Source organism: Prosopis cineraria, unplaced genomic scaffold (genome assembly GCF_029017545.1).
Source record: "Prosopis cineraria cultivar Desert tree isolate PC_DT_omini unplaced genomic scaffold, ASM2901754v1 PC4, whole genome shotgun sequence".
Classification (NCBI taxonomy): domain Eukaryota; kingdom Viridiplantae; phylum Streptophyta; class Magnoliopsida; order Fabales; family Fabaceae; genus Prosopis; species Prosopis cineraria.
The window spans coordinates 3880941-3900055 of NW_026555335.1; the positions used below are offsets into that span (position 1 = coordinate 3880941).

A 19115-nucleotide genomic window follows, 5' to 3' on the forward strand; every position below is an offset into this window, starting at 1 on the left:
AACATCAAAGAATGGCATATTAGAGACTCCAAACCTAAATTTTGATTGGGGCACATTTACATATAAATAAACAGAAAATAAACACATTTTCTTTCATAAATAACTGAAGCATAACGGTAAGTAGATATATTATTTATGCTAAAGGAAAAAATCAAAATTGAAGCTCTTAGAAAATTTCATACGGCTATGCTACGGAGAACCACGGTCTCAACAGTGAGTCCAGGACCAAATCCAAACAACACTCCCCATTCAAGTCCTTCACCGGTGGTCTTGAGACCCTCTTCAGCAGACTTCCTCCTCATCTCGTCCAAAATAAACAACACGCACGCACTCGACATGTTCCCGTACTCGCTCAGCACGTGCCTCGTTGCCCTCATCTTCTCGGGCTTCAAGCTCAGCTTCGCCTCAACCTGGTCCAGAATCGCAGGCCCACCCGGGTGAGCAATCCAGAAGATGGAGTTGTAATCAGAGATCCCCAACGGCTGGAACGCTTCCACCAAGGCCTTCTCAATGTTCTTGGAGATGAGCCCCGGAACGTCCTTGAGCAGATGGAAGGTGAGGCCGACCTCGCGAAGATGACCGTCAATGGCTCCCTCACTGTCCGGCAAAATGGTCTGAGCCGTCCACACCAGCTCAAACAGAGGCTTCTCCACGGGCAGGGGGTCGGAGCCCACAATGACGGCGGCAGCACCGTCTCCGAAGAGGGCTTGGCCCACTAGGCTGTCCAGGTGGGTGTCGCTGGGCCCGCGGAAGGTGACGGCGGTGATCTCTGAGCAGACGACGAGGACGCGAGCTCCCTTGTTGTTTTCGGCCAAGTCCTTGGCGAGACGGAGGACCGTGCCGCCGGCGAAGCAGCCTTGCTGGTACATCATGTAACGCTTGACAGAAGGGCGGAGGCCGAGGAGCTTGGTGAGCTGGTAGTCGGCGCCGGGCATGTCCACGCCGCTGGTGGTGCAGAAGATGAGATGAGTGATCTTAGACTTGGGCTGTCCCCATTCCTTGATAGCTTTGGTGGCCGCCTCTTTCCCCAGCTTGGGCACTTCCACCACTACCATGTCCTGTCTTGCATCCAAAGAAGGTGCCATGTACGCGCACACGTTAGGGTTCTCTTTGAGGATTTCCTCGGTCAAGTGCATGTACCTCTTCTTGATCATTGACTTTTCGCCTGAAATTTGCAGGTTGCAATTAGGATACTTTTGTTGGAGGGGATATCATAAATTAATATTGAAACGCATGCACACTCGACTAGCGATCGAATCTGGGTATACGAGTAACATTTTAACTTCCCTAAAAGGCAAATTAAAAAATTGAAGAATAAAAAAGACTTACACATTCTCTTGAATTTCTCTTTGAGCTCAGTCTTGTGCTCGCTGTCAGTAATTCTGAAGTAGTAATCAGGATAAGTACTTTGATCAACGCAATTCGGTGGAGTAGCTGTTCCTATGGCCATTACTGTGGCCGGCCCTTCTGCTCTCTGAGCCTTGCGGATCTCGTCAACACTCACCATGTTTTCCTCTGTTTCTTCTCTAAACAGGAAGAGATTTGACGGAAAATATAAAGAAGTACTGAGGGAGGACAAAGTATGTGTGATATGTGTTATGAGGTTGTTGAGACAGGCTGAGATTGGGTCTATCCCTTATTTATAACTTTAATCTAGAGCACGTGCTTCACCAGCATGAAATGCTGTGGAAGTTGCAGGCTCGTGGTGATGTAGGAGTTTGGTGGCAAAATAAACGCACGAGTTTGTAGACCGCTTGTACCAAACATGCATGATCCAAGTATGCATATGAATATAAATTTTCTTTCCTTTTTCAAATAGACGAAGCAATTGTAATATACAGCAACGTTGAATAGTCAAAAAATTGAAGTACTACTGGGGTTTTTTATGGGTCAGAGTCAGACTGACGACTGAAGAATATAGCAATTAATGCGCTTGATATGGCAGACAGTTGGAGGTTTTGACCGAATGGGTGGGTTGGTGGGTCATAACGTAGAATATCTGCAAGTGGACTGCAAAGTTGTTGATAGAAGGCAAAGCAAAAAATTTAATATGGTCAAAAATAACGATCCAACGAGAACTACAATGTCAGAACAGTTTCCTTTTTGGCGGCCAAGTGTTCATTATTAATACCGAATCAAAGTGATTAAAAATACTTCACTATTACTGTTATCGAAAAAGAATACTTCATTGTTAACGACTCGGTACATGAATAAGTAGTTTTTGACATGCATGTAAATGGCAACGAGCTAGCTAGCTTTTAAAATCAAAGATCCACGCGTAAGTTCAAGCGCGATTATTGTTGTCCGAAACCCGCAACAATTGCAATAACATTTTTGTTTTCTTGACTTCGTGCGTGGTGCCCTATGTGCACGTATTTATATTCGTCGTCATGCAAACTACCCGGCCAAAAGCTTGATGGTTAACTTGTAGTTAAAGTCTTCTTCTTTTTCTTCTTCTTTTTTTTTGAAAATAATTACAATCTCTAAAATATTGAAATGGAACAGTCTACTTTCAAAATAAAGTTACTTTTTGAAGCATGCAAAATGGTTAGGCATATGTGTACGTTGCCTCTCACCAGTTCACCGCACCAATGAATTTGATTTAATATACGTCAGACTAGAGATAAGATCGAAGGCACTGAAGCATAGTATAATACGACCAAAACAGATTAATAAACGAAGACATTTTTAAGTCAGGAAGAAAAGCCTTTGAAGACACTTGATTCAATAGCAAATCATCGTTAATAACCCATATATACTAACCTGGAAACATCAACTAAAGGGTATAGTGATTCTGTTTTGGCCAAAAAAAAGAAAAAGGACAACTAAAGGGTCTTGTTAGATAATACTTTATGTCTTTATCTTTTAACAGGTTTTGTTTATCATAGTACATGTCATCAGTTACTCAATTTTGAGTGCATCGCAAGAAATTTAAATCAATAGAATACACTAAGAAGTATTTGATCTGATATATATTTGTATAAGTTGATTGTAGGGTCAAATATACACGACCACACACCAGCGGGTCGTACGTAACGAATTTTACAATGGTCATACATAGGTATACGTGTGCGTATTTATTTATATGTTCACAACTTATCATCAATAATCGAATATATATACTGTATTACGAAATCCTCTTTAATCACATCACGCAATCTTTTATCCCAAAAAAAAAATCATTTATAACTATCCCCCATGACTAGCTTTGAATATCGCCATATATCATGGTCACACCCTTTGTCTAAATTACCACGTGCCAGCTCAAATAACATCCCGTCATAAGATTTTTTTTTCCCCATAGTCACATCCCTATGTATTCATAAGATTAATCTCTTTATTGTAATGCTTCCACGTATCAATAGATTGAGCTCAGCCCTACGCAATAGGGAAAAAATCATTTTAAATATTAGAAATACGAGAGCATAACCTTGACAAGCTGACAATTCAATCGACCACCTACCAGTGCACAATTATTAATATTATTAAAACAAAGTAATACCTGTTGCGTATATATTGTAAAATATTTTTAGCTAAGCATTTTAAGAAAAGTTAATCTATTTTTTTAATATTATAAGGGAATTATTACTTTATTTTTACGCTTAATTTTAAATCATGACATGATTATATTAAATGCTTTTATGCTAATCAAAAAAGAGTAAGACTGAAAAAAAGTAATTTAATTATTATAAAATATTCTATAGACAAAAAATTATTTTTAAAAGATGTTATACAAATAGGACAGGAAGGAGTACATCTAATCTACAAAAGTACTAAACCACTTGTTGTATTTATTACTGGCCAAAACGTTGTTGTAATTTAAAAGTTACGCTCATGCAACAATAATTCGCAAATCAATAAATTTTTTATTCTTATAAAAATATATTGTTTTCTCATTTCACTTTTAATCTCAATTTATGATGAGTGAGAAAAAATCATAAATTCGATATAAACACAAAAATACAGGTTAATAATTACAGTGGAAAAATTGGAAAAAAAAAGTAAATTAAAAAATGGAAAAAAGTTTATACAAAAACTAAATTGATTATATTCTAGACTAGAGGGTACAATACTAGACTTTTACAACTTGTTTTACTTCTATTAGTTTCTCTAATAAAAATAATTTTACTTTAAAAAATATGAAATTTTGACGAATTAATTTTAGTTTGGGGGGAGTAAAAACTCAAAGAAAGAAGGATAGCAATTAAGATGTGGGGAAGGGTTGCGCTACAATTGCCAACAACTTATGTCGTCACGTGGGGTTAAGGCTTGAAAGTACATCTCCAAAAGTAAGAGTTTAGCGAGGCACGTGATGTTCATCTACCACTCTCCTCATCAACTTCCCCGCAAACCGCATATAAAAAGCTAACCTCCCTTCCCCTACCATTTCGCAGCACACACCCTTTAGCCCTCTCAACCCCTCTGTGTAGTGTGCCATACCACTTTCATTAATTCATACTTACACAATCTTCCCTTCATCCCTACCCGGCTAGCTAGGTTACGTTGCTACACCTAATTAATATTTCCTTGCAGAGCAAACTCAGAAAGAGAGCATCATGGTGAGCGTTGACGAGATCAGAAATGCTCAGAGAGCACAAGGGCCAGCGACAGTGATGGCCATAGGAACGGCCACTCCACCAAACTGTGTTGATCAGAGTACCTATCCTGATTACTACTTCAGAATCACCGACAGCGAGCACAAGACCGAGCTCAAAGAGAAATTCAAGCGCATGTGTATGTATCCGTCTCTCTCTGTTATTTTTTCTTCTTCATGCCTATATTTTTTCATCCTACTTTAATGTGTATTTGATTTTCAATTTATATATATCTGACAATAGCATATTTGAAACTCCAACTATTTATTGATTGAATTTGACAAGAGTATATCATAAATAAAGTTTGAGTGTGTTTTTGACAGTCATTCAAACTCGTCCTTAATAGATAGATTTTTTCTGTCTTCTCTACCTGCATGTTCTTTCTTGATCCTTCTCTTTTTGCTGCTGGTAACTTCTGTTGCACATGGTGTATTTCCCTTAATTTTTATTATAAAATATTTTTAAATCATTTCACATATATTAAAAAAATTAATTTTTTTTATTGATATCATGAAAAGGTAAGAGGTTCTTTTATATTTATCCTTAACTGTAAATAATAATATAACCCCATTAAATATTTTCACACTAATTAAAAAAATAAAATTAAAAAAATAATTTAATTATTATAAGATGTTATATATTTTAAACTAACAATTAATTTTAAAGGTATTTTATAAATAAGATGAGAGGGGTATTTGTAAATTACTGAAAGTTTATTTCTCACACACATAATGCGGGGAGTTAACCAATTAAAACGAACCAGATAACACTATTCAACAGATCCAACGCTATGTGCTTTTTTGATGATGACGAAATAAGACAAGACACACTTCGGCAGAAGGCCTTTTTGTTGATTATATTCTTAGACATATAATGTTATTAGCTGTTTTTTTTTTTTGGTATTAAAAAAGTCACTTAAAATGAGTATTAATAAAAATAAAAACTCAACAAGGGGACAAAGTGGTTGAGAAATCTTAATCCAAAATGTTTGACCAGAAGTTTTGCTTAAGAAGGTCGTTGAATAAGCCTGCATTGAAAATTCATCAAAATTGTCCAGAAAATGTAATAATTGATGAGTTGAAATTGTTAATGACACGAACAGATCCCCAAATCGTGTTTGCCTAAATATCTGACATATACCATCGAATTAACATTTCAGGCGAAAAGTCAATGATCAAGAAGAGGTACATGCACTTGACCGAGGAAATCCTCAAAGAGAACCCTAACGTGTGCGCGTACATGGCACCTTCTTTGGATGCAAGACAGGACATGGTAGTGGTGGAAGTGCCCAAGCTGGGGAAAGAGGCGGCCACCAAAGCTATCAAGGAATGGGGACAGCCCAAGTCTAAGATCACTCATCTCATCTTCTGCACCACCAGCGGCGTGGACATGCCCGGCGCCGACTACCAGCTCACCAAGCTCCTCGGCCTCCGCCCTTCTGTCAAGCGTTACATGATGTACCAGCAAGGCTGCTTCGCCGGCGGCACGGTCCTCCGTCTCGCCAAGGACTTGGCCGAAAACAACAAGGGAGCTCGCGTCCTCGTCGTCTGCTCAGAGATCACCGCCGTCACCTTCCGCGGGCCCAGCGACACCCACCTGGACAGCCTAGTGGGCCAAGCCCTCTTCGGAGACGGTGCTGCCGCCGTCATTGTGGGCTCCGACCCCCTGCCCGTGGAGAAGCCTCTGTTTGAGCTGGTGTGGACGGCTCAGACCATTTTGCCGGACAGTGAGGGAGCCATTGACGGTCATCTTCGCGAGGTCGGCCTCACCTTCCATCTGCTCAAGGACGTTCCGGGGCTCATCTCCAAGAACATTGAGAAGGCCTTGGTGGAATCGTTCCAGCCGTTGGGGATCTCTGATTACAACTCCATCTTCTGGATTGCTCACCCGGGTGGGCCTGCGATTCTGGACCAGGTTGAGGCGAAGCTGAGCTTGAAGCCCGAGAAGATGAGGGCAACGAGGCACGTGCTGAGCGAGTACGGGAACATGTCGAGTGCGTGCGTGTTGTTTATTTTGGACGAGATGAGGAGGAAGTCTGCTCAAGACGGTCTCAAGACTACCGGTGAAGGGCTTGAATGGGGTGTTCTGTTTGGGTTTGGGCCTGGTCTCACCGTTGAGACTGTGGTTCTCCACAGCCTGGCTATTAACTAAGAGGCCTTATAGCTTACCCAGAAAACTAGTGGCCCAATAGTGAAAAATTTCTACTACTTCCACTTTTTGTGGCTCTCTTGGATGGTTTCTTCATTTTTTTTTTTTATTTACAGCGTAATGACTCATGAAAATGTATCCGCTTTATTTATGGAAAGTTGGTCTGTGTTAATGTCTTCAGTTTAGAGTGCAAAACAGTTTGCAATGTAAAGATTACGATGTCGATGGGTTATATATAATATTCATTTCTTACTTGAACACCTCACATTTTATCTGTATTGTAAGGCTAATCTATGTTGGATTATTCAAAGCAAAATTTTTATTCACATCTCGCTCTATACATGTGTTCACAATCAACTGGATAAACTTCAAAATGCTTCGTCACTTCTTAAACTTGACATCAGGCAACTGAATAATTTTAATTTGTACTTCAAGTGAGACAAGCTCAAAAGGCTACGAAAGAGTATGAAGAAACATGAAGTTAAGAAAAGTACAAGCCCCGACCACCCGGTGTAATCAGACAGAAACGCTTAGATTATTATAAAACAAAAATAGAAACGCCTAAATTATCCGGAAAAGAGGGAACGCTTGAAAACATGATCCATGTCAGAGACAAAAGACACCAGTCATGGATTGCCAGAAATAATTTCACTGTGCAGCATACTGCTTGATGGAAATGGTATCTAACAAGTGACGTCTATAAATGTGCCATATTTCTATTTCACTGATCAAGAAAACCTAGAGGCTAGAACAAAATGGTGACGTCGGTGTCTGCATTTGGGTCTCATTCATGACCTAAACATTTTTCTCTTTTGAAAAATATAACTTTAGATACTTTATTCACATTATTATTATATATCCTTATTTTTTTATATTTTTAATTCATATATTTTTTATTTTTTATTATTGTAAATTTTTATATTTTATTCATTGAGGGATATATAAAAAATAAAAGTACAAAAATTAAAAATATTAAAAAAATATAGAAATTAATATTAAAATATAAATACAGTATAAGAATCTAAAATTATATATATATATATTATTTTATTTTTTACAACTTAACCAAGCAAAATAATTTGATTGGTCAAGCTCTTGTTATTAGATTTTTTTTTATTATAGAATAAACAAGTCATTGATGGAAGCAGAACTGAGATTATCATCACTTAAGACACTGTTCAAGCATTGAGATGTGTGAATCTCAAACTGCAAGCTAGCTTCAAGTACAATATATAGTATTCCGATCCATGGTATAGGATGCCTTTTCAAAGTATTATTTAAATATTAGTTATTATGAATTTTGAATAGTTAAAGTGTTAGAATTAAGAGTGAGAAATATATTATGATGGTATTAATAATATCTGACACGATTAATTAAAAGTTAATTATTTTTTAAACCGTCCAAGCTTGGAAATAGTTTTAAAAGAATATTAGCATTAAAGGATGAACTTTTAACCTTTTAAAAGTTTAAAATAATTAAAAAATTTTAGTTTATGTATTTTCCTTGTTTGATTAATTACAATATTTTATAATGTTTTAAACTAATGATGTCAAACCCAGATCAGACTGAACGGTCCGACCATCACCCACTGAGTAAAGCGGTCTGGTTCAACCAATTGAACCACTTAAGCTATTGGATCGAATTGACCCGAACAAAACCGTTCGGTTTTCATTGAATCGGAGTTGACCCGGAACTTGGGGCCGGTTCAACATGGGTCAATTCGGGTCAAGTGAAAAAAAAATTGGGGCTTCTATCACCGTATGTACGCAACTTGTCCAAGAAGAGACTAAGACTTAAGAAATGAAGTTGAAGTTTGAAGAAACAAAGGCACAAAGCACAAACCACAGACACAGAGCCACAGACCGACAATCACCGTCATGCCGTCTCGCCCCTCTGATAGAGTCTAGACTCCACAGACGTACAAACGTGAGCTGAGAGCCTGAGAGCTGACTAGCTGAGAGCTCACTCTCGCCATCTCACTTTCGCAGCTCGCCTGACCTAACCTTTCCCACTCACAGAGTTAGTCTCACTCTCACTCTCACACCTTCAAACTTAGTCTCAGAGCTCAAGACTCATCTCTCATCGACTCACCATCTCGCGCCTCTGGTGAGTCTGGTCTCTCTCTTGCCTTTCTCTATTTCTCATCTCCAATAATCAATTGATCAAGCTTCAAATTTGAAATTTTGATTCATCTCCTTCTCGCATCTAGCTTGCCATTCTCAGCCTAGACCCAGATTTTTCATTGCCATTCTCAGCCATTCTCATCTTGCTCGCCACTCTGAGCTCGTACCTCTGCCTCTGCCTCCACTCGAGTTGCCTCCAGCTCCTCCCAACTCCAGCCCGTGCCTTTGCCTCTGTGTGATTCTCATTTTGCTCCAGCTTGTTTGATTCTTGATGTGCTCTGTTCTCCTTCCAAGTTCAATTTCTAGCTAATAAGTTCCATCTATGTATTTGAGTTTGTATAATGAGCTGTACGTATGCATGATTCGTCCAAGACTCCAGCCTGGCTCTGCTTTATTATTTATTGATATGGAATTTTGAATATGATCTAATTCCTAGCTCTGCTCTCTTTTTCACATTTTATCTGTGCTTTCAATTTAAATTTAAAAAATATCATCAGAATAAATATCTAGTACTGCATCTACACAATTTGTTAAAGCTAAGTCAGATCTTATATGGGAGTATTGCATTGAAATGCCAAATAAAAAAGGTGGCAAACCTCGCTTAAGATGCCTATACTATAGAAAGGAATTTGATGGTGGTGGAATATACAGAATGAAACAACACTTTGCTGGAAAAAAAGGAGATGCAACTAGTTGTAAAAGTGTGCCACATGATGTTCGCTATCGATTGGAGGAAAACTTAAAAGAAATTGATCAAAAGAGACCAGCTAAGAAATTGAGAAAAGAAGAGGACAATCCATTGAAAGTGGATGATGAAATTGTGCAAAAAATAATTCCTTCGAGTTCCTCTCAACTAGTCAAAAAAAAAAGCATTTGTAGCTGGAGACAAATTGTTTGCCCCAAGGACAAGCTTAGGAGCACAACCAAGAATTTAAAGTGCATTTGCAAGTAAAGAAGCTTTGCATAGAGTGGATTTAGCTGTGGTTAGGTGATTGTATGATTGTTGCATTCCTATGAATGCTGTAAATTCTGTTTACCATCAGCCCATGATAGATGCTATTTTAGCTATTGGCCTTGGTTATAAAGGACCAACTTACCATGCTGTGAGAACCAAATTATTGCAAGATATGAGAAAGGAGGTGCAATTATTGGTTGATGAATGTAGAAGCTTTTGGGCTGAGACTGAATGTACAATAATGGCTAATGGTTGGCATGATCAAAGAAATAGACAGTTGATTAATTTTCTTGTTTACTGCTCTAGAGGAATGGTTTTCATTAATCTGTTGATGCATTGAATATTGTTAAGGATGCTCAAAATCTTTACAACTTATTCATGGATATAATTGCTTTTGCTGGACAATGTTATCCACTTGGTAACTGATAATGCAGCTAATTACAAAGCTGCTGGAAGGTTGTTAAATGATAAGTTTCCTTTTATTTTCTGGTTCCTTGTGCTGCCATTGCTTAAATTTGATTTTATCATATATTGGCAACTTGGAGATTGTTAATAGCTTAGCAACACGTGCATTCGTGGTTTTGAAATTCATTTACAACCATGTCTTTTTGCTAGCTTGGTTAAGGAAAAGAGAAGGTTAGACAAAAATAATCCAACCTGGTGTAACATGATTTGCCACTACTTTCATTGCCTTGAAAAGTATCTATGAGCACAAGCATGATATTCAAGCTTTGATAACAAGCAAGACATTTGTAGAATCTAGATACTATAAGGATTCAAAGGCAAAGGATATGATAATGATTGTATTGGACAATTAGTTCTGGAATAATTGTAAAATTATTGTTGAAATTGTAAAACCACTTGTGAGATTGTTGAGAATTATTGATTCTGATGAGCGGCCTTTACCTGGCTATATTTATGATGGCATGTACAGAGCAAAAAGAGCTATAAAAAATACTTTCAAGCACAAAAAATTCTTGTACAAGCCTTACACAAGTATTATTAAGAGAATGTATTTTGGGCCATGAGGAATGTGGTTTGATGCTTGTGCTATAATTACAGGCCAAAATATTTGTGCAGGTAAAAATAGTTATTATCATGCTTTCGCATATGTTTAATTAAATGATATGAGTTTTAAAATATTTTAAAGATTTGGGATCCCTTTGTATTAAATAGTTTGTAAAAAAAATACATGTTAAGAATTCATTTAGGTTAATCTCGTAATAAATAATCCATTTGGGTTAGTTCTTGATTACCATGATTAGTGTGATGATTAAGTCCTAATTTAGGACGCCCTTTACAGTCTGAGGAAGAAGCTACTAACATACGAGCTTAAGCCTGGGGTCAACTTTGATGACAAGTATTGCTGATTGTGACAATTAATAGTGGTGGATTGGTGATGTTGTTGCTGAATTTACCCCACTCCCATCAACGAATGTGAATCAAGGTCCAAATCTTCCTTTCTAGATTCCATTTCATTTTACATTAATTTTTTTTAGATTAAATAACTTCTTTAACAGTCAATATTGGCAAGAGTTAAGGATAGGATAAAATTGCTCCTTTTTTGTAAGGTGACATTGCTCCAATAAAAAATTTAGAATACTAAGCATCTTTTATCAAAAAAAATTCATGACTTTTTTGCTCTTCAACTCATAAAAGTAACTAAACTAAGGTGATTGAGACCCAAGTACCATGGCGGCTGGAACAAGGACAAACGAGAATTGTTCAATATGCGGGCTCTGCACGGGCCTAGATCATTCCGTTAGATTTTTGGGCCTTGACAGATAATTTCATTTCTGGAGAAAGGATTTTTTACCCGATGCATGCGGGCGAATAAACCGACCCGACATCTGGCCAAACACCAGGTCGTTGGAAGCGATGGTGTTCTGCAATGCGCACACATCCATCGGCGATTCCATTCAGCGTAAGAGTTCATTATCATTATCGTCTTTCGGGACTCGTCCTTTGTGTTTGAAGTTCGAATCGATCCAATAACTGGGTAATATTATCTTTTTCCCGATATTTTGTAATTTGTTTTTTGAATTTCCAATTGATCAAATATCCATGCAATCTTTATCTCTCACTATCCTTATCTCTTTTTATATTGTCCGTTTTGGTGGATTGTTCTTTTGCTAGTTCTACTGCGATTCATTTTCTTGAGCTGTCCGATTTCTCTTTCATCTTCCTTGTCATCAAATTTCCCTTTTTTATTTAAATTTTTTCCCTGTTTGATCGTTTACTTTTTCTCATCTGAATAGATAGATTTAACGAGTTTCAATATTTCTAGTCGTTATTCAGATTCATTTTATTTGCGTATTTTTTGGTGTCCGGTGTTTCTTTTTACAAATTATTGTCAGACCCTATTATGGGTTGTTTCAAAAAGTTAAGTTCATTCATTGGTTCTTATTTTCAGCTAGTATTAACACACAACCGTTATTTTTTCTTAATATATGACGTTTGTTTGGTTCTTTTACATGGGGCGAGTAATGTAAAGCAACTTCTTTCTTTAGATTTCGTTGTATTCATTTTTTCTTTTGATGAACTGGAACTGTCTCGTTTTGTTTTTTTTCTTTCCTTTTTTAAGTTGTCATAATCTTTCCCTTTTGCGCAAAGTCCATGTTTAGAGGTATAAAATTCTACGTTATTGCTTATAACTGCTTGGATGCCACTCACCGCTGCTAAACTTAATTTCCGAGTCCGCCTCCTGAGCTAATAAAGTACAAGAAAGATTTTTTAAGCGGAAATTCTGATTTCGTTCCGTCTTGAGGGATTTCATTTCTTGTAGAATTGCTTATCAGGTCCATAATGTAGCTAGGATGCCACGTTAAGATCCTCCTTTCCATGTTCATATTTATCTCTGCCTCTTTATTCATTTTGTTAGGCTCTTATCATTCTCCGAGCATTATCATATTGTGGAATTGAGCTGGTTCTTTTTGATCTTTTATGGTTCACTCGTTCATTATATAACTGTTTTGAACTTTGTATGTGGTACAGAAGAAAATATGGACGATATGGAGATTGATCAAATTGTGGATGTTCCTGACACTCCTGATAGATTAACTACTAGGCGTGTAGGTAGAAAATATGTTGGAAATCCTGATGTCTGTGTGAATGAGAAGGGTGAGAGGGTTCCCCCTGTTGCTGAAAACAGTAATGGAAGATTGACTTTCTGTCTTTCAAATGATTCAAACAGTGGTGAAATGAATAAATGCATGGCTGCTTCCCCATCAAATAATTCCTATACTTCTCAAAATGATCCCATATTTAGGAGATCCCAAACTGACAAGTTTTTTAGTAAAGATTTCGCACACACTGAAAAGATGGAGAAAGGGAAAAATATATGTCTTAAATTTCCTTCTAAATCATCTTCCAATGGCTATGGAGGTGTTACTCTTTTTGATTTGACTGAAGAAAATGGACAGCCTCAAAAACCCAAACCATATTTCTCACATCATGGGTTGAAGGATAATGCAACTGAAACCAAGAAAGATGTGAAAGCTAGCATTAGGAACTCTTCTATAACTTGCATCCCTGATTCTTCAAATGCATCTAGCAATGCCTTACCAGGAAGGTGTAAAATAGATGATGAAACACTTCCATGCTCAAATATAACTGTTGATCGTGGAAAGAGTATTGTTCTATCTAGTGATTCTCAACAAAAAACTGGAAAGCAGGCAGCTTTGTCCCCTTGCCTTTTAACTGCACCTAGATTCAGAGGGCATAAGAGATTGGTGCGAAATGGCTGTATCTCACCTTATAATATTGCAGCAAGAGCAAAACAATCAGCTGAACAGAATGATGTTGAACAGAGCCGTGTGGTGGATGATGTTTCTAGCAATACAACGTCTCATGTGAGTATCAATGATATAGTTGCTGAAGATAGAAGCAGTAGCAGAGTGAAGGGAAAGGAATTATTTATCCATCCTTCAATTGTGCATAATGCCAGAACTATTGAAACTGCTAGCAGGTAGTGCTACTATGCTTTATATAATTAAGTGCTTGCTCGTGGAAGCTATAGGTTAGTATTACCTTTACTAAGAAATTTTCATTAAATATTTGTTAAACTGAGTTATTGACGCTTATCCTGATGGAAAAGCCTGAAATTTTTTTATGGTCGATCTAGATTCTGAATCATAATGTTTGCCAAATAAACTTGATGAGGTTGTAAACGGAGGACATTTCATGAATCTACCTTAAGTTTTCCTAATGATTTTCAACATGTTTGTATCAGCCAAATGTCTGTTACTTCTGCTATGTATTAACTTTCAAGGCCATGAAATTTTAAGGCATTTTTTGTCATCTCAGCGGCCCTATGGACGATCATGAAGAGACCAATTTTACCAGTAATGCTATTAGACATTCACATGGATGCTTTGGGGGATCAGGTGGCTGGACAGCAGCACGTAACCATAGAACTACTGGTTGGCCCTTGCATGATGTTACTGGGCATCGTTCAAGGAGAGGTGAAAATTCTGAAAGATTTATTAGTATGCATTGTAGGAACGGAGTGGGTAGAAGAGACATTGGGAGCAGTCAAAACGCTATGGATGTTAGGCATCCTCTAGAAAATAACGCAACTTCTCTGATCATTCCTGATGCTGAACAGTCAACTAGATCTTGTAATACAGCAGACAAACTGACTAAAAGGCAAAGGAAAAACGCATCAACTTCTAGAAATCTGAATTCAGAGATCATGATTCTTGATTCCCCTGGGGAATCATCAAATTTAAGCTCATCTCAAAGCTCTGAAGTTGTTGAGCTGTTACCTGGAGCAACATACACCAACAGAGTGTCCCATGATTCAGATGACATGAATCCTATTGACTCAGATACTCGGGCTAGACAGGTAGAAGCTGATGAGATATTGGCCCGTGAGCTTCAAGAACAACTATATCATGAGGATTCTGTTGATGGGGGAGAGGTCAGTTATTTAGTGATTGTCACTTTTTTTTGGCGATATATTCAAAGCATATACTGTTACGATGATATATTCTAAGCATGTGCTTCTGATCACAAGCATTTGTCATATGTAATGCAGCATATTGATGAACATTTAGCATGGGCATTGCAGCATGAGGAGGAACTTCTGCATACATCCTTTGAGGGTCACCATATATCACACCCTGTAAGTCTCTCTCCCTCTCCCTCCCTGGGAAAGGGGTGAGGAGTCAGTTTGGGATACTTGCTTCTAACCTGGAATGTGACTTAATGTATTTCAGTGGTTTTATTTCATTGTTTATATAGACCACTGCTACTATGATGCTCAAATTATAAGAAACTCATCTTATAATTATGCTTGAAACTAATGTCGAGATCCCCCCCTTCTCTTAAACAGAAGTCCATGTGTATTTTCTGTGTAGATAATTGCATTTACTATTCATGCATTGCTTCTTAACATGTTCTCTTGAACTTTTGATTTTGATTAAGCAGAGATTGTTATCAAGGGCAGCCTCAAATAGACAGCCTCGATCCCGTTCTCATCAAAGTCCTACAAATAGAAGGAGAGCTGTGCCCCATGCCCCTTCCTCCAATAGAGTATCACAGTTGAGGAGTCGCATTCTAAATCGGTCTTCAGTACCTGCCATCTCAACTAGAGGAAGACGCCTTCGGTTCCCTGTGGATATGGACTTTGACATGGTATTTTTTTTTTTTTTTTTGTCTTTTCCACCCAGTTCTGTTATTGTTTGTTTCTCCAGTTTACCTCTCTTGGATGTTTCAGTTTTTTAAGGTAACTAAGAGGAATGTTTGTGTTAGACTAAAATTTTTCTTATTACACAAGATGTTGTGAGTATTGTACCATTTCTTCCTCATTTCCTTGGGGGCATTGCTTCCTTATTTCGTGAAGCTAGAGGGCTCTTTTATTATAATAGGATTTTAATGTTGAGTGAAAACTTACTTCAGATAATATCAGGAATGGATATAAAGATGAATCTAAATTTGTTTGTCTGTCTCATGAGTTTTCGGTAGTATTGTATTGGGAGTAAATTATTAACACATGAATTGCCTCTCTTGTTCAGAGACTTGATATATTGGAAGCATTGGAAGATGCAGTTGGGGATATTAGTGACATGGGAATTGCTGAAGACATGTTTCAAGCTCATCGAGACTTCAATGAGTAAGCTCTTAGTGATAAATTTATGGACATCAATTACATTTCTTTCTTGTGTTGGTTGATTGCTGTATCTCTCATTACGAAAGGACATCTTGGCACAATTATTCCTTGATATATCTGTTGTGTGTGGATGAAAAATAGTAACCAACGTGCTTAAGAACATTTAAGAGGAAATATATATATTTTTGTAGGCTGACATCTAAGTTTTTATTTGGTTACTGTAAATGGAAGTAATGAATTTTGAATAGGGATATAAATGTGATGTTAATGTAGTGGTAAATGTTAAAACTGGTAACCTTTGCCCGGATTATGTTTTTCATTTTTGTTCAAGAATTCCTGTGATGGTGCATCTGGACTAAGGAAGCTTCGGGAGCAATTCTGGTCCAGAATGAAGTTTCAATTTTTTTTTTTTTTGACACAAGTTCTTTATGTGCATTAAATGCAAGGATTTTGAATACGATTACATTCATGTTTGGACAAAATTTCATTAACCCTCCTGAACTAGCGAGACATTGGTGCTGTAAAGTGTAAACTTTTAACCATGACTGATTTTGGTTTGCTACTGTGCTGCTGTAAGCCTGCGAGAGTCGCTATCTGCCACCACTTTTATCATGAGCAATTGGATGAATTGGTAATTTAGTATCTCTTCATTTTCTGTATTGGAAATTCCTATCTGATATATGGTAAGACGTACTATACAGTGGGACGAAAGCAGCAATAACAATGTTCATTGTTTATATGCTGTACTATTGTTTTTACGTGAGTTGTCTTAAATTCCCATCTTAAATAATAAAGTAAAATTTAAGTGTAGTTGTAACTTGTAAGGAGAAGAAATTTAATTACTAAAGTTTGGAATTATAGTTTTAATGTGGAGAAGGGTATTTGTACAGTGCTGTTGTCAACTGAGTATTCAGCATATGTCGCTGTTTAATCGTACATGCTCATTTCGGGATTCCCTTCTTGATACTTGAACTTTGGCAGTAAATTTCTTCCGTACAGGAACTCCAGAAGTGATTAGGATATAATTTCCCCTTGTGCATGTGTTTAAAGGTTTACTTCTTTCATTCATACAGAGATGATTATGAAATGCTATTGGCCCTTGATGAGAACAATCACCAACATGCTGGTGCATCTGCCCATCAGATCAATAGTTTGCCGCAGTCCACTATACAGGTAATGCTTACATGAGCTTTAAGTGAAAGTGGGGTATAGGCAATTATGCACTTGGACATTGCTGTCAATCGTACATTTGATGCTGACTTACTGGTTAATGTTTCTCTTCATTTTTGTTTTGTAAGACTGACAACTTCCAAGAGGCATGTGCCATATGTCTTGAGATTCCAGTTATGGGAGAAACCATTCGCCATCTTCCTTGTTTGCACAAATTTCACAAAGATGTATGACCTTGCAACTAATCCTTATTCTATTTTTTCTTCTTCTAGGGAAGAGTAAATATTAAACCTGCTTAACTAACCTGCATTTTGGCAGTGTATTGATCCTTGGCTCCGTAGGAGGACCTCGTGCCCAGTGTGCAAGTCATCTATCACCTAATATAGTGTACCTTGCAACTTAGATTGTTCTGCTGCGATGGACTTTCTTAGCAGTCTCATTTTTGTCTATCAAGGTAATGCCGAGCAAGATAACATCTATCTACCAGTGGCTTAAAAATGTGATAAAAAATGCATTCTTCTGTAGTTATATTTTTGACTTAGATCTCTGAGGAAAAAGAAAATGGAAATCGATGACTTTTATTTCCTTATGGTGCTGACTACCTTTTATTGTCGCTGGGATTAGTAGTTTTGGAATGTGTATATTAGGGTAACGGACTTAACATGGTTATGTGATCAACACCTGCTGGTCCTCTTTCTCTCTCTGTTCTTTTTTTTTTTTCCCTTTTGTTTTTTTAAATGATTTTCTAATTTTTTATATTATATTAATCATGGATATAAAGTATTTTGATCAAAATAAAATTGACCATGGTCTCTCCACCGGGGGGGTAATTATGGTTGGAGTCTCTGCAAAGCGTTTAAATTCATGTAATTTGAAAGAGTAAAATTTGATTTAAAATATTTTTTTTAAAAAAAAATATAAGGTATTTTTAATTGAATTTTATCTTTTAATTAGTTATCTGTTTTTAAATTAATATCAATTTTTCATATTTATTATTATTTAATTGGGTGTTTCATTTTTAAATAAATATGAAACAATTTACTTATTGAGAGTATCTTTAAAAAAAAATATATTAATTGTTAATTACATCTTATAATATTATAAATGTAAATATCTAACTTTTAAAAAAATATCTTATAATTTTCATAGGGATAGTAGATGTAAGATATTCGCCAGCTTTTGACCTTTTTACCAAGATGTTTGTCTAGTCTTATTGTGAACTCTACAATTGGACAGTGAAGAACATGACAGGGTTAGAATAACATGTTCTTTTCGGTTTTTTCTAGAAAAATTGTGATCATTTGTTCTTATAGTCTTATCAAATTTTGTTTAGTTTTTGTATTTTTTTTAATATTTTAATTTTTATAATTTTAACAAGATTGAGTGACGTTTATTATGCAAGTTCTTATAGTTTTGATTCTTATAAGAACTAAAAACACTAAAAAAAATTATATGGACTAAAAGTAAAATTTGATAGAATTATAAAAATTAATGATTATTTTTTCTCTTCTTTTTATAAGGCATTTTTAGATATTTTATCTAGACTATTAAGTATTAAACCTGTCTGAAAATGAACAAGCTTTTCAATTATTCCTGTAGACAAACCGATGCATGAAAAAAAAATAACGAAACTGAGGGAGGAGACTGTTAACCCTGTCCGAAAATGAACAAAGTTTTCAATTGTACTGATATTTAAACCCATGCATAAAAAATAATGAAACCTTGAGAGGGAGGGAGGGAAATTTGGATGCCCTCTAGAATCAATTATGAGGTTTAAAACTCTAGAGTTTTGAAAAAGTCATTTAAACACTGCTAATTTTTTTCAAACTCTATTTGGTTTCTGAAATTTCAGTTTGCAAAGTTAGCCAAACTTTCCCAATTTTTCCAAATTTTATTTGATGCTTGAAACTTCATTTTGTAGAGGCTAAATTTTCCTCCATTTTTAAATCAATTTTTTAAAATAATTATCCAGACATCATTACATTCTGTTAATTAATTTTTTTCATAATTA

At 36.5% G+C, this 19115-nt stretch overlaps 3 protein-coding genes across 4 annotated transcripts; 2 read left to right on the plus strand and 1 right to left on the minus strand.

The window, feature by feature from the left end:
• Positions 1-1609, minus strand: LOC129308260 (chalcone synthase 1). The gene is made up of 2 exons (XM_054949322.1): positions 1330-1609; positions 1-1165 (listed from the first exon to the last, which is right to left on the minus strand). The coding sequence occupies exons 1-2, from the start codon at positions 1505-1507 to the stop codon at positions 177-179; spliced, it is 1167 nt and encodes a 388-aa protein (XP_054805297.1). The 5' UTR covers positions 1508-1609; the 3' UTR covers positions 1-176.
• A 2774-nt stretch (positions 1610-4383) lies between these two features.
• On the plus strand, positions 4384-7001 carry LOC129309102 (chalcone synthase 1-like). The gene is made up of 2 exons (XM_054950481.1): positions 4384-4734; positions 5755-7001. The coding sequence occupies exons 1-2, from the start codon at positions 4557-4559 to the stop codon at positions 6744-6746; spliced, it is 1170 nt and encodes a 389-aa protein (XP_054806456.1). The 5' UTR covers positions 4384-4556; the 3' UTR covers positions 6747-7001.
• Positions 7002-11626: 4625 nt separating this feature from the next.
• LOC129309578 (uncharacterized) lies at positions 11627-17807 on the plus strand. 2 transcript variants are annotated; one of them, XM_054951201.1, is made up of 9 exons: positions 11627-11746; positions 12817-13789; positions 14128-14743; positions 14861-14947; positions 15253-15459; positions 15840-15937; positions 17008-17107; positions 17233-17331; positions 17423-17807. In XM_054951201.1, exons 1-9 carry the CDS (start codon positions 11701-11703, stop codon positions 17483-17485), a joined length of 2289 nt encoding a protein of 762 aa, XP_054807176.1. In that variant the 5' UTR covers positions 11627-11700; the 3' UTR covers positions 17486-17807. The 2 variants fall into 2 exon arrangements, with proteins under 2 accessions (XP_054807176.1, XP_054807177.1); XM_054951202.1 differs by having other exon boundaries at positions 11664-11821.
• Positions 17808-19115: the final 1308 nt, after the last annotated feature.

What these genes read in the sequence shown, in the direction of transcription:
- LOC129308260 (XM_054949322.1), bottom strand. Translation starts at nt 1,507, where the DNA reads ATGGTGAGTGTTGACGAGATCCGCAAGGCTCAGAGAGCAGAAGGGCCG. An exon ending in AGAGAAATTCAAGAGAATGT is followed by an intron (nt 1,166 to 1,329) that starts GTAAGTCTTTTT and finishes TGCAAATTTCAG; the next exon opens with GCGAAAAGTCAATGATCAAG.
- LOC129309102 (XM_054950481.1), top strand. Translation starts at nt 4,557, where the DNA reads ATGGTGAGCGTTGACGAGATCAGAAATGCTCAGAGAGCACAAGGGCCA. An exon ending in AGAGAAATTCAAGCGCATGT is followed by an intron (nt 4,735 to 5,754) that starts GTATGTATCCGT and finishes TTAACATTTCAG; the next exon opens with GCGAAAAGTCAATGATCAAG.
- LOC129309578 (XM_054951201.1), top strand. Translation starts at nt 11,701, where the DNA reads ATGGTGTTCTGCAATGCGCACACATCCATCGGCGATTCCATTCAGC. An exon ending in ATTCTGTTGATGGGGGAGAG is followed by an intron (nt 14,744 to 14,860) that starts GTCAGTTATTTA and finishes TATGTAATGCAG; the next exon opens with CATATTGATGAACATTTAGC. An exon ending in GTCACCATATATCACACCCT is followed by an intron (nt 14,948 to 15,252) that starts GTAAGTCTCTCT and finishes TTGATTAAGCAG; the next exon opens with AGATTGTTATCAAGGGCAGC.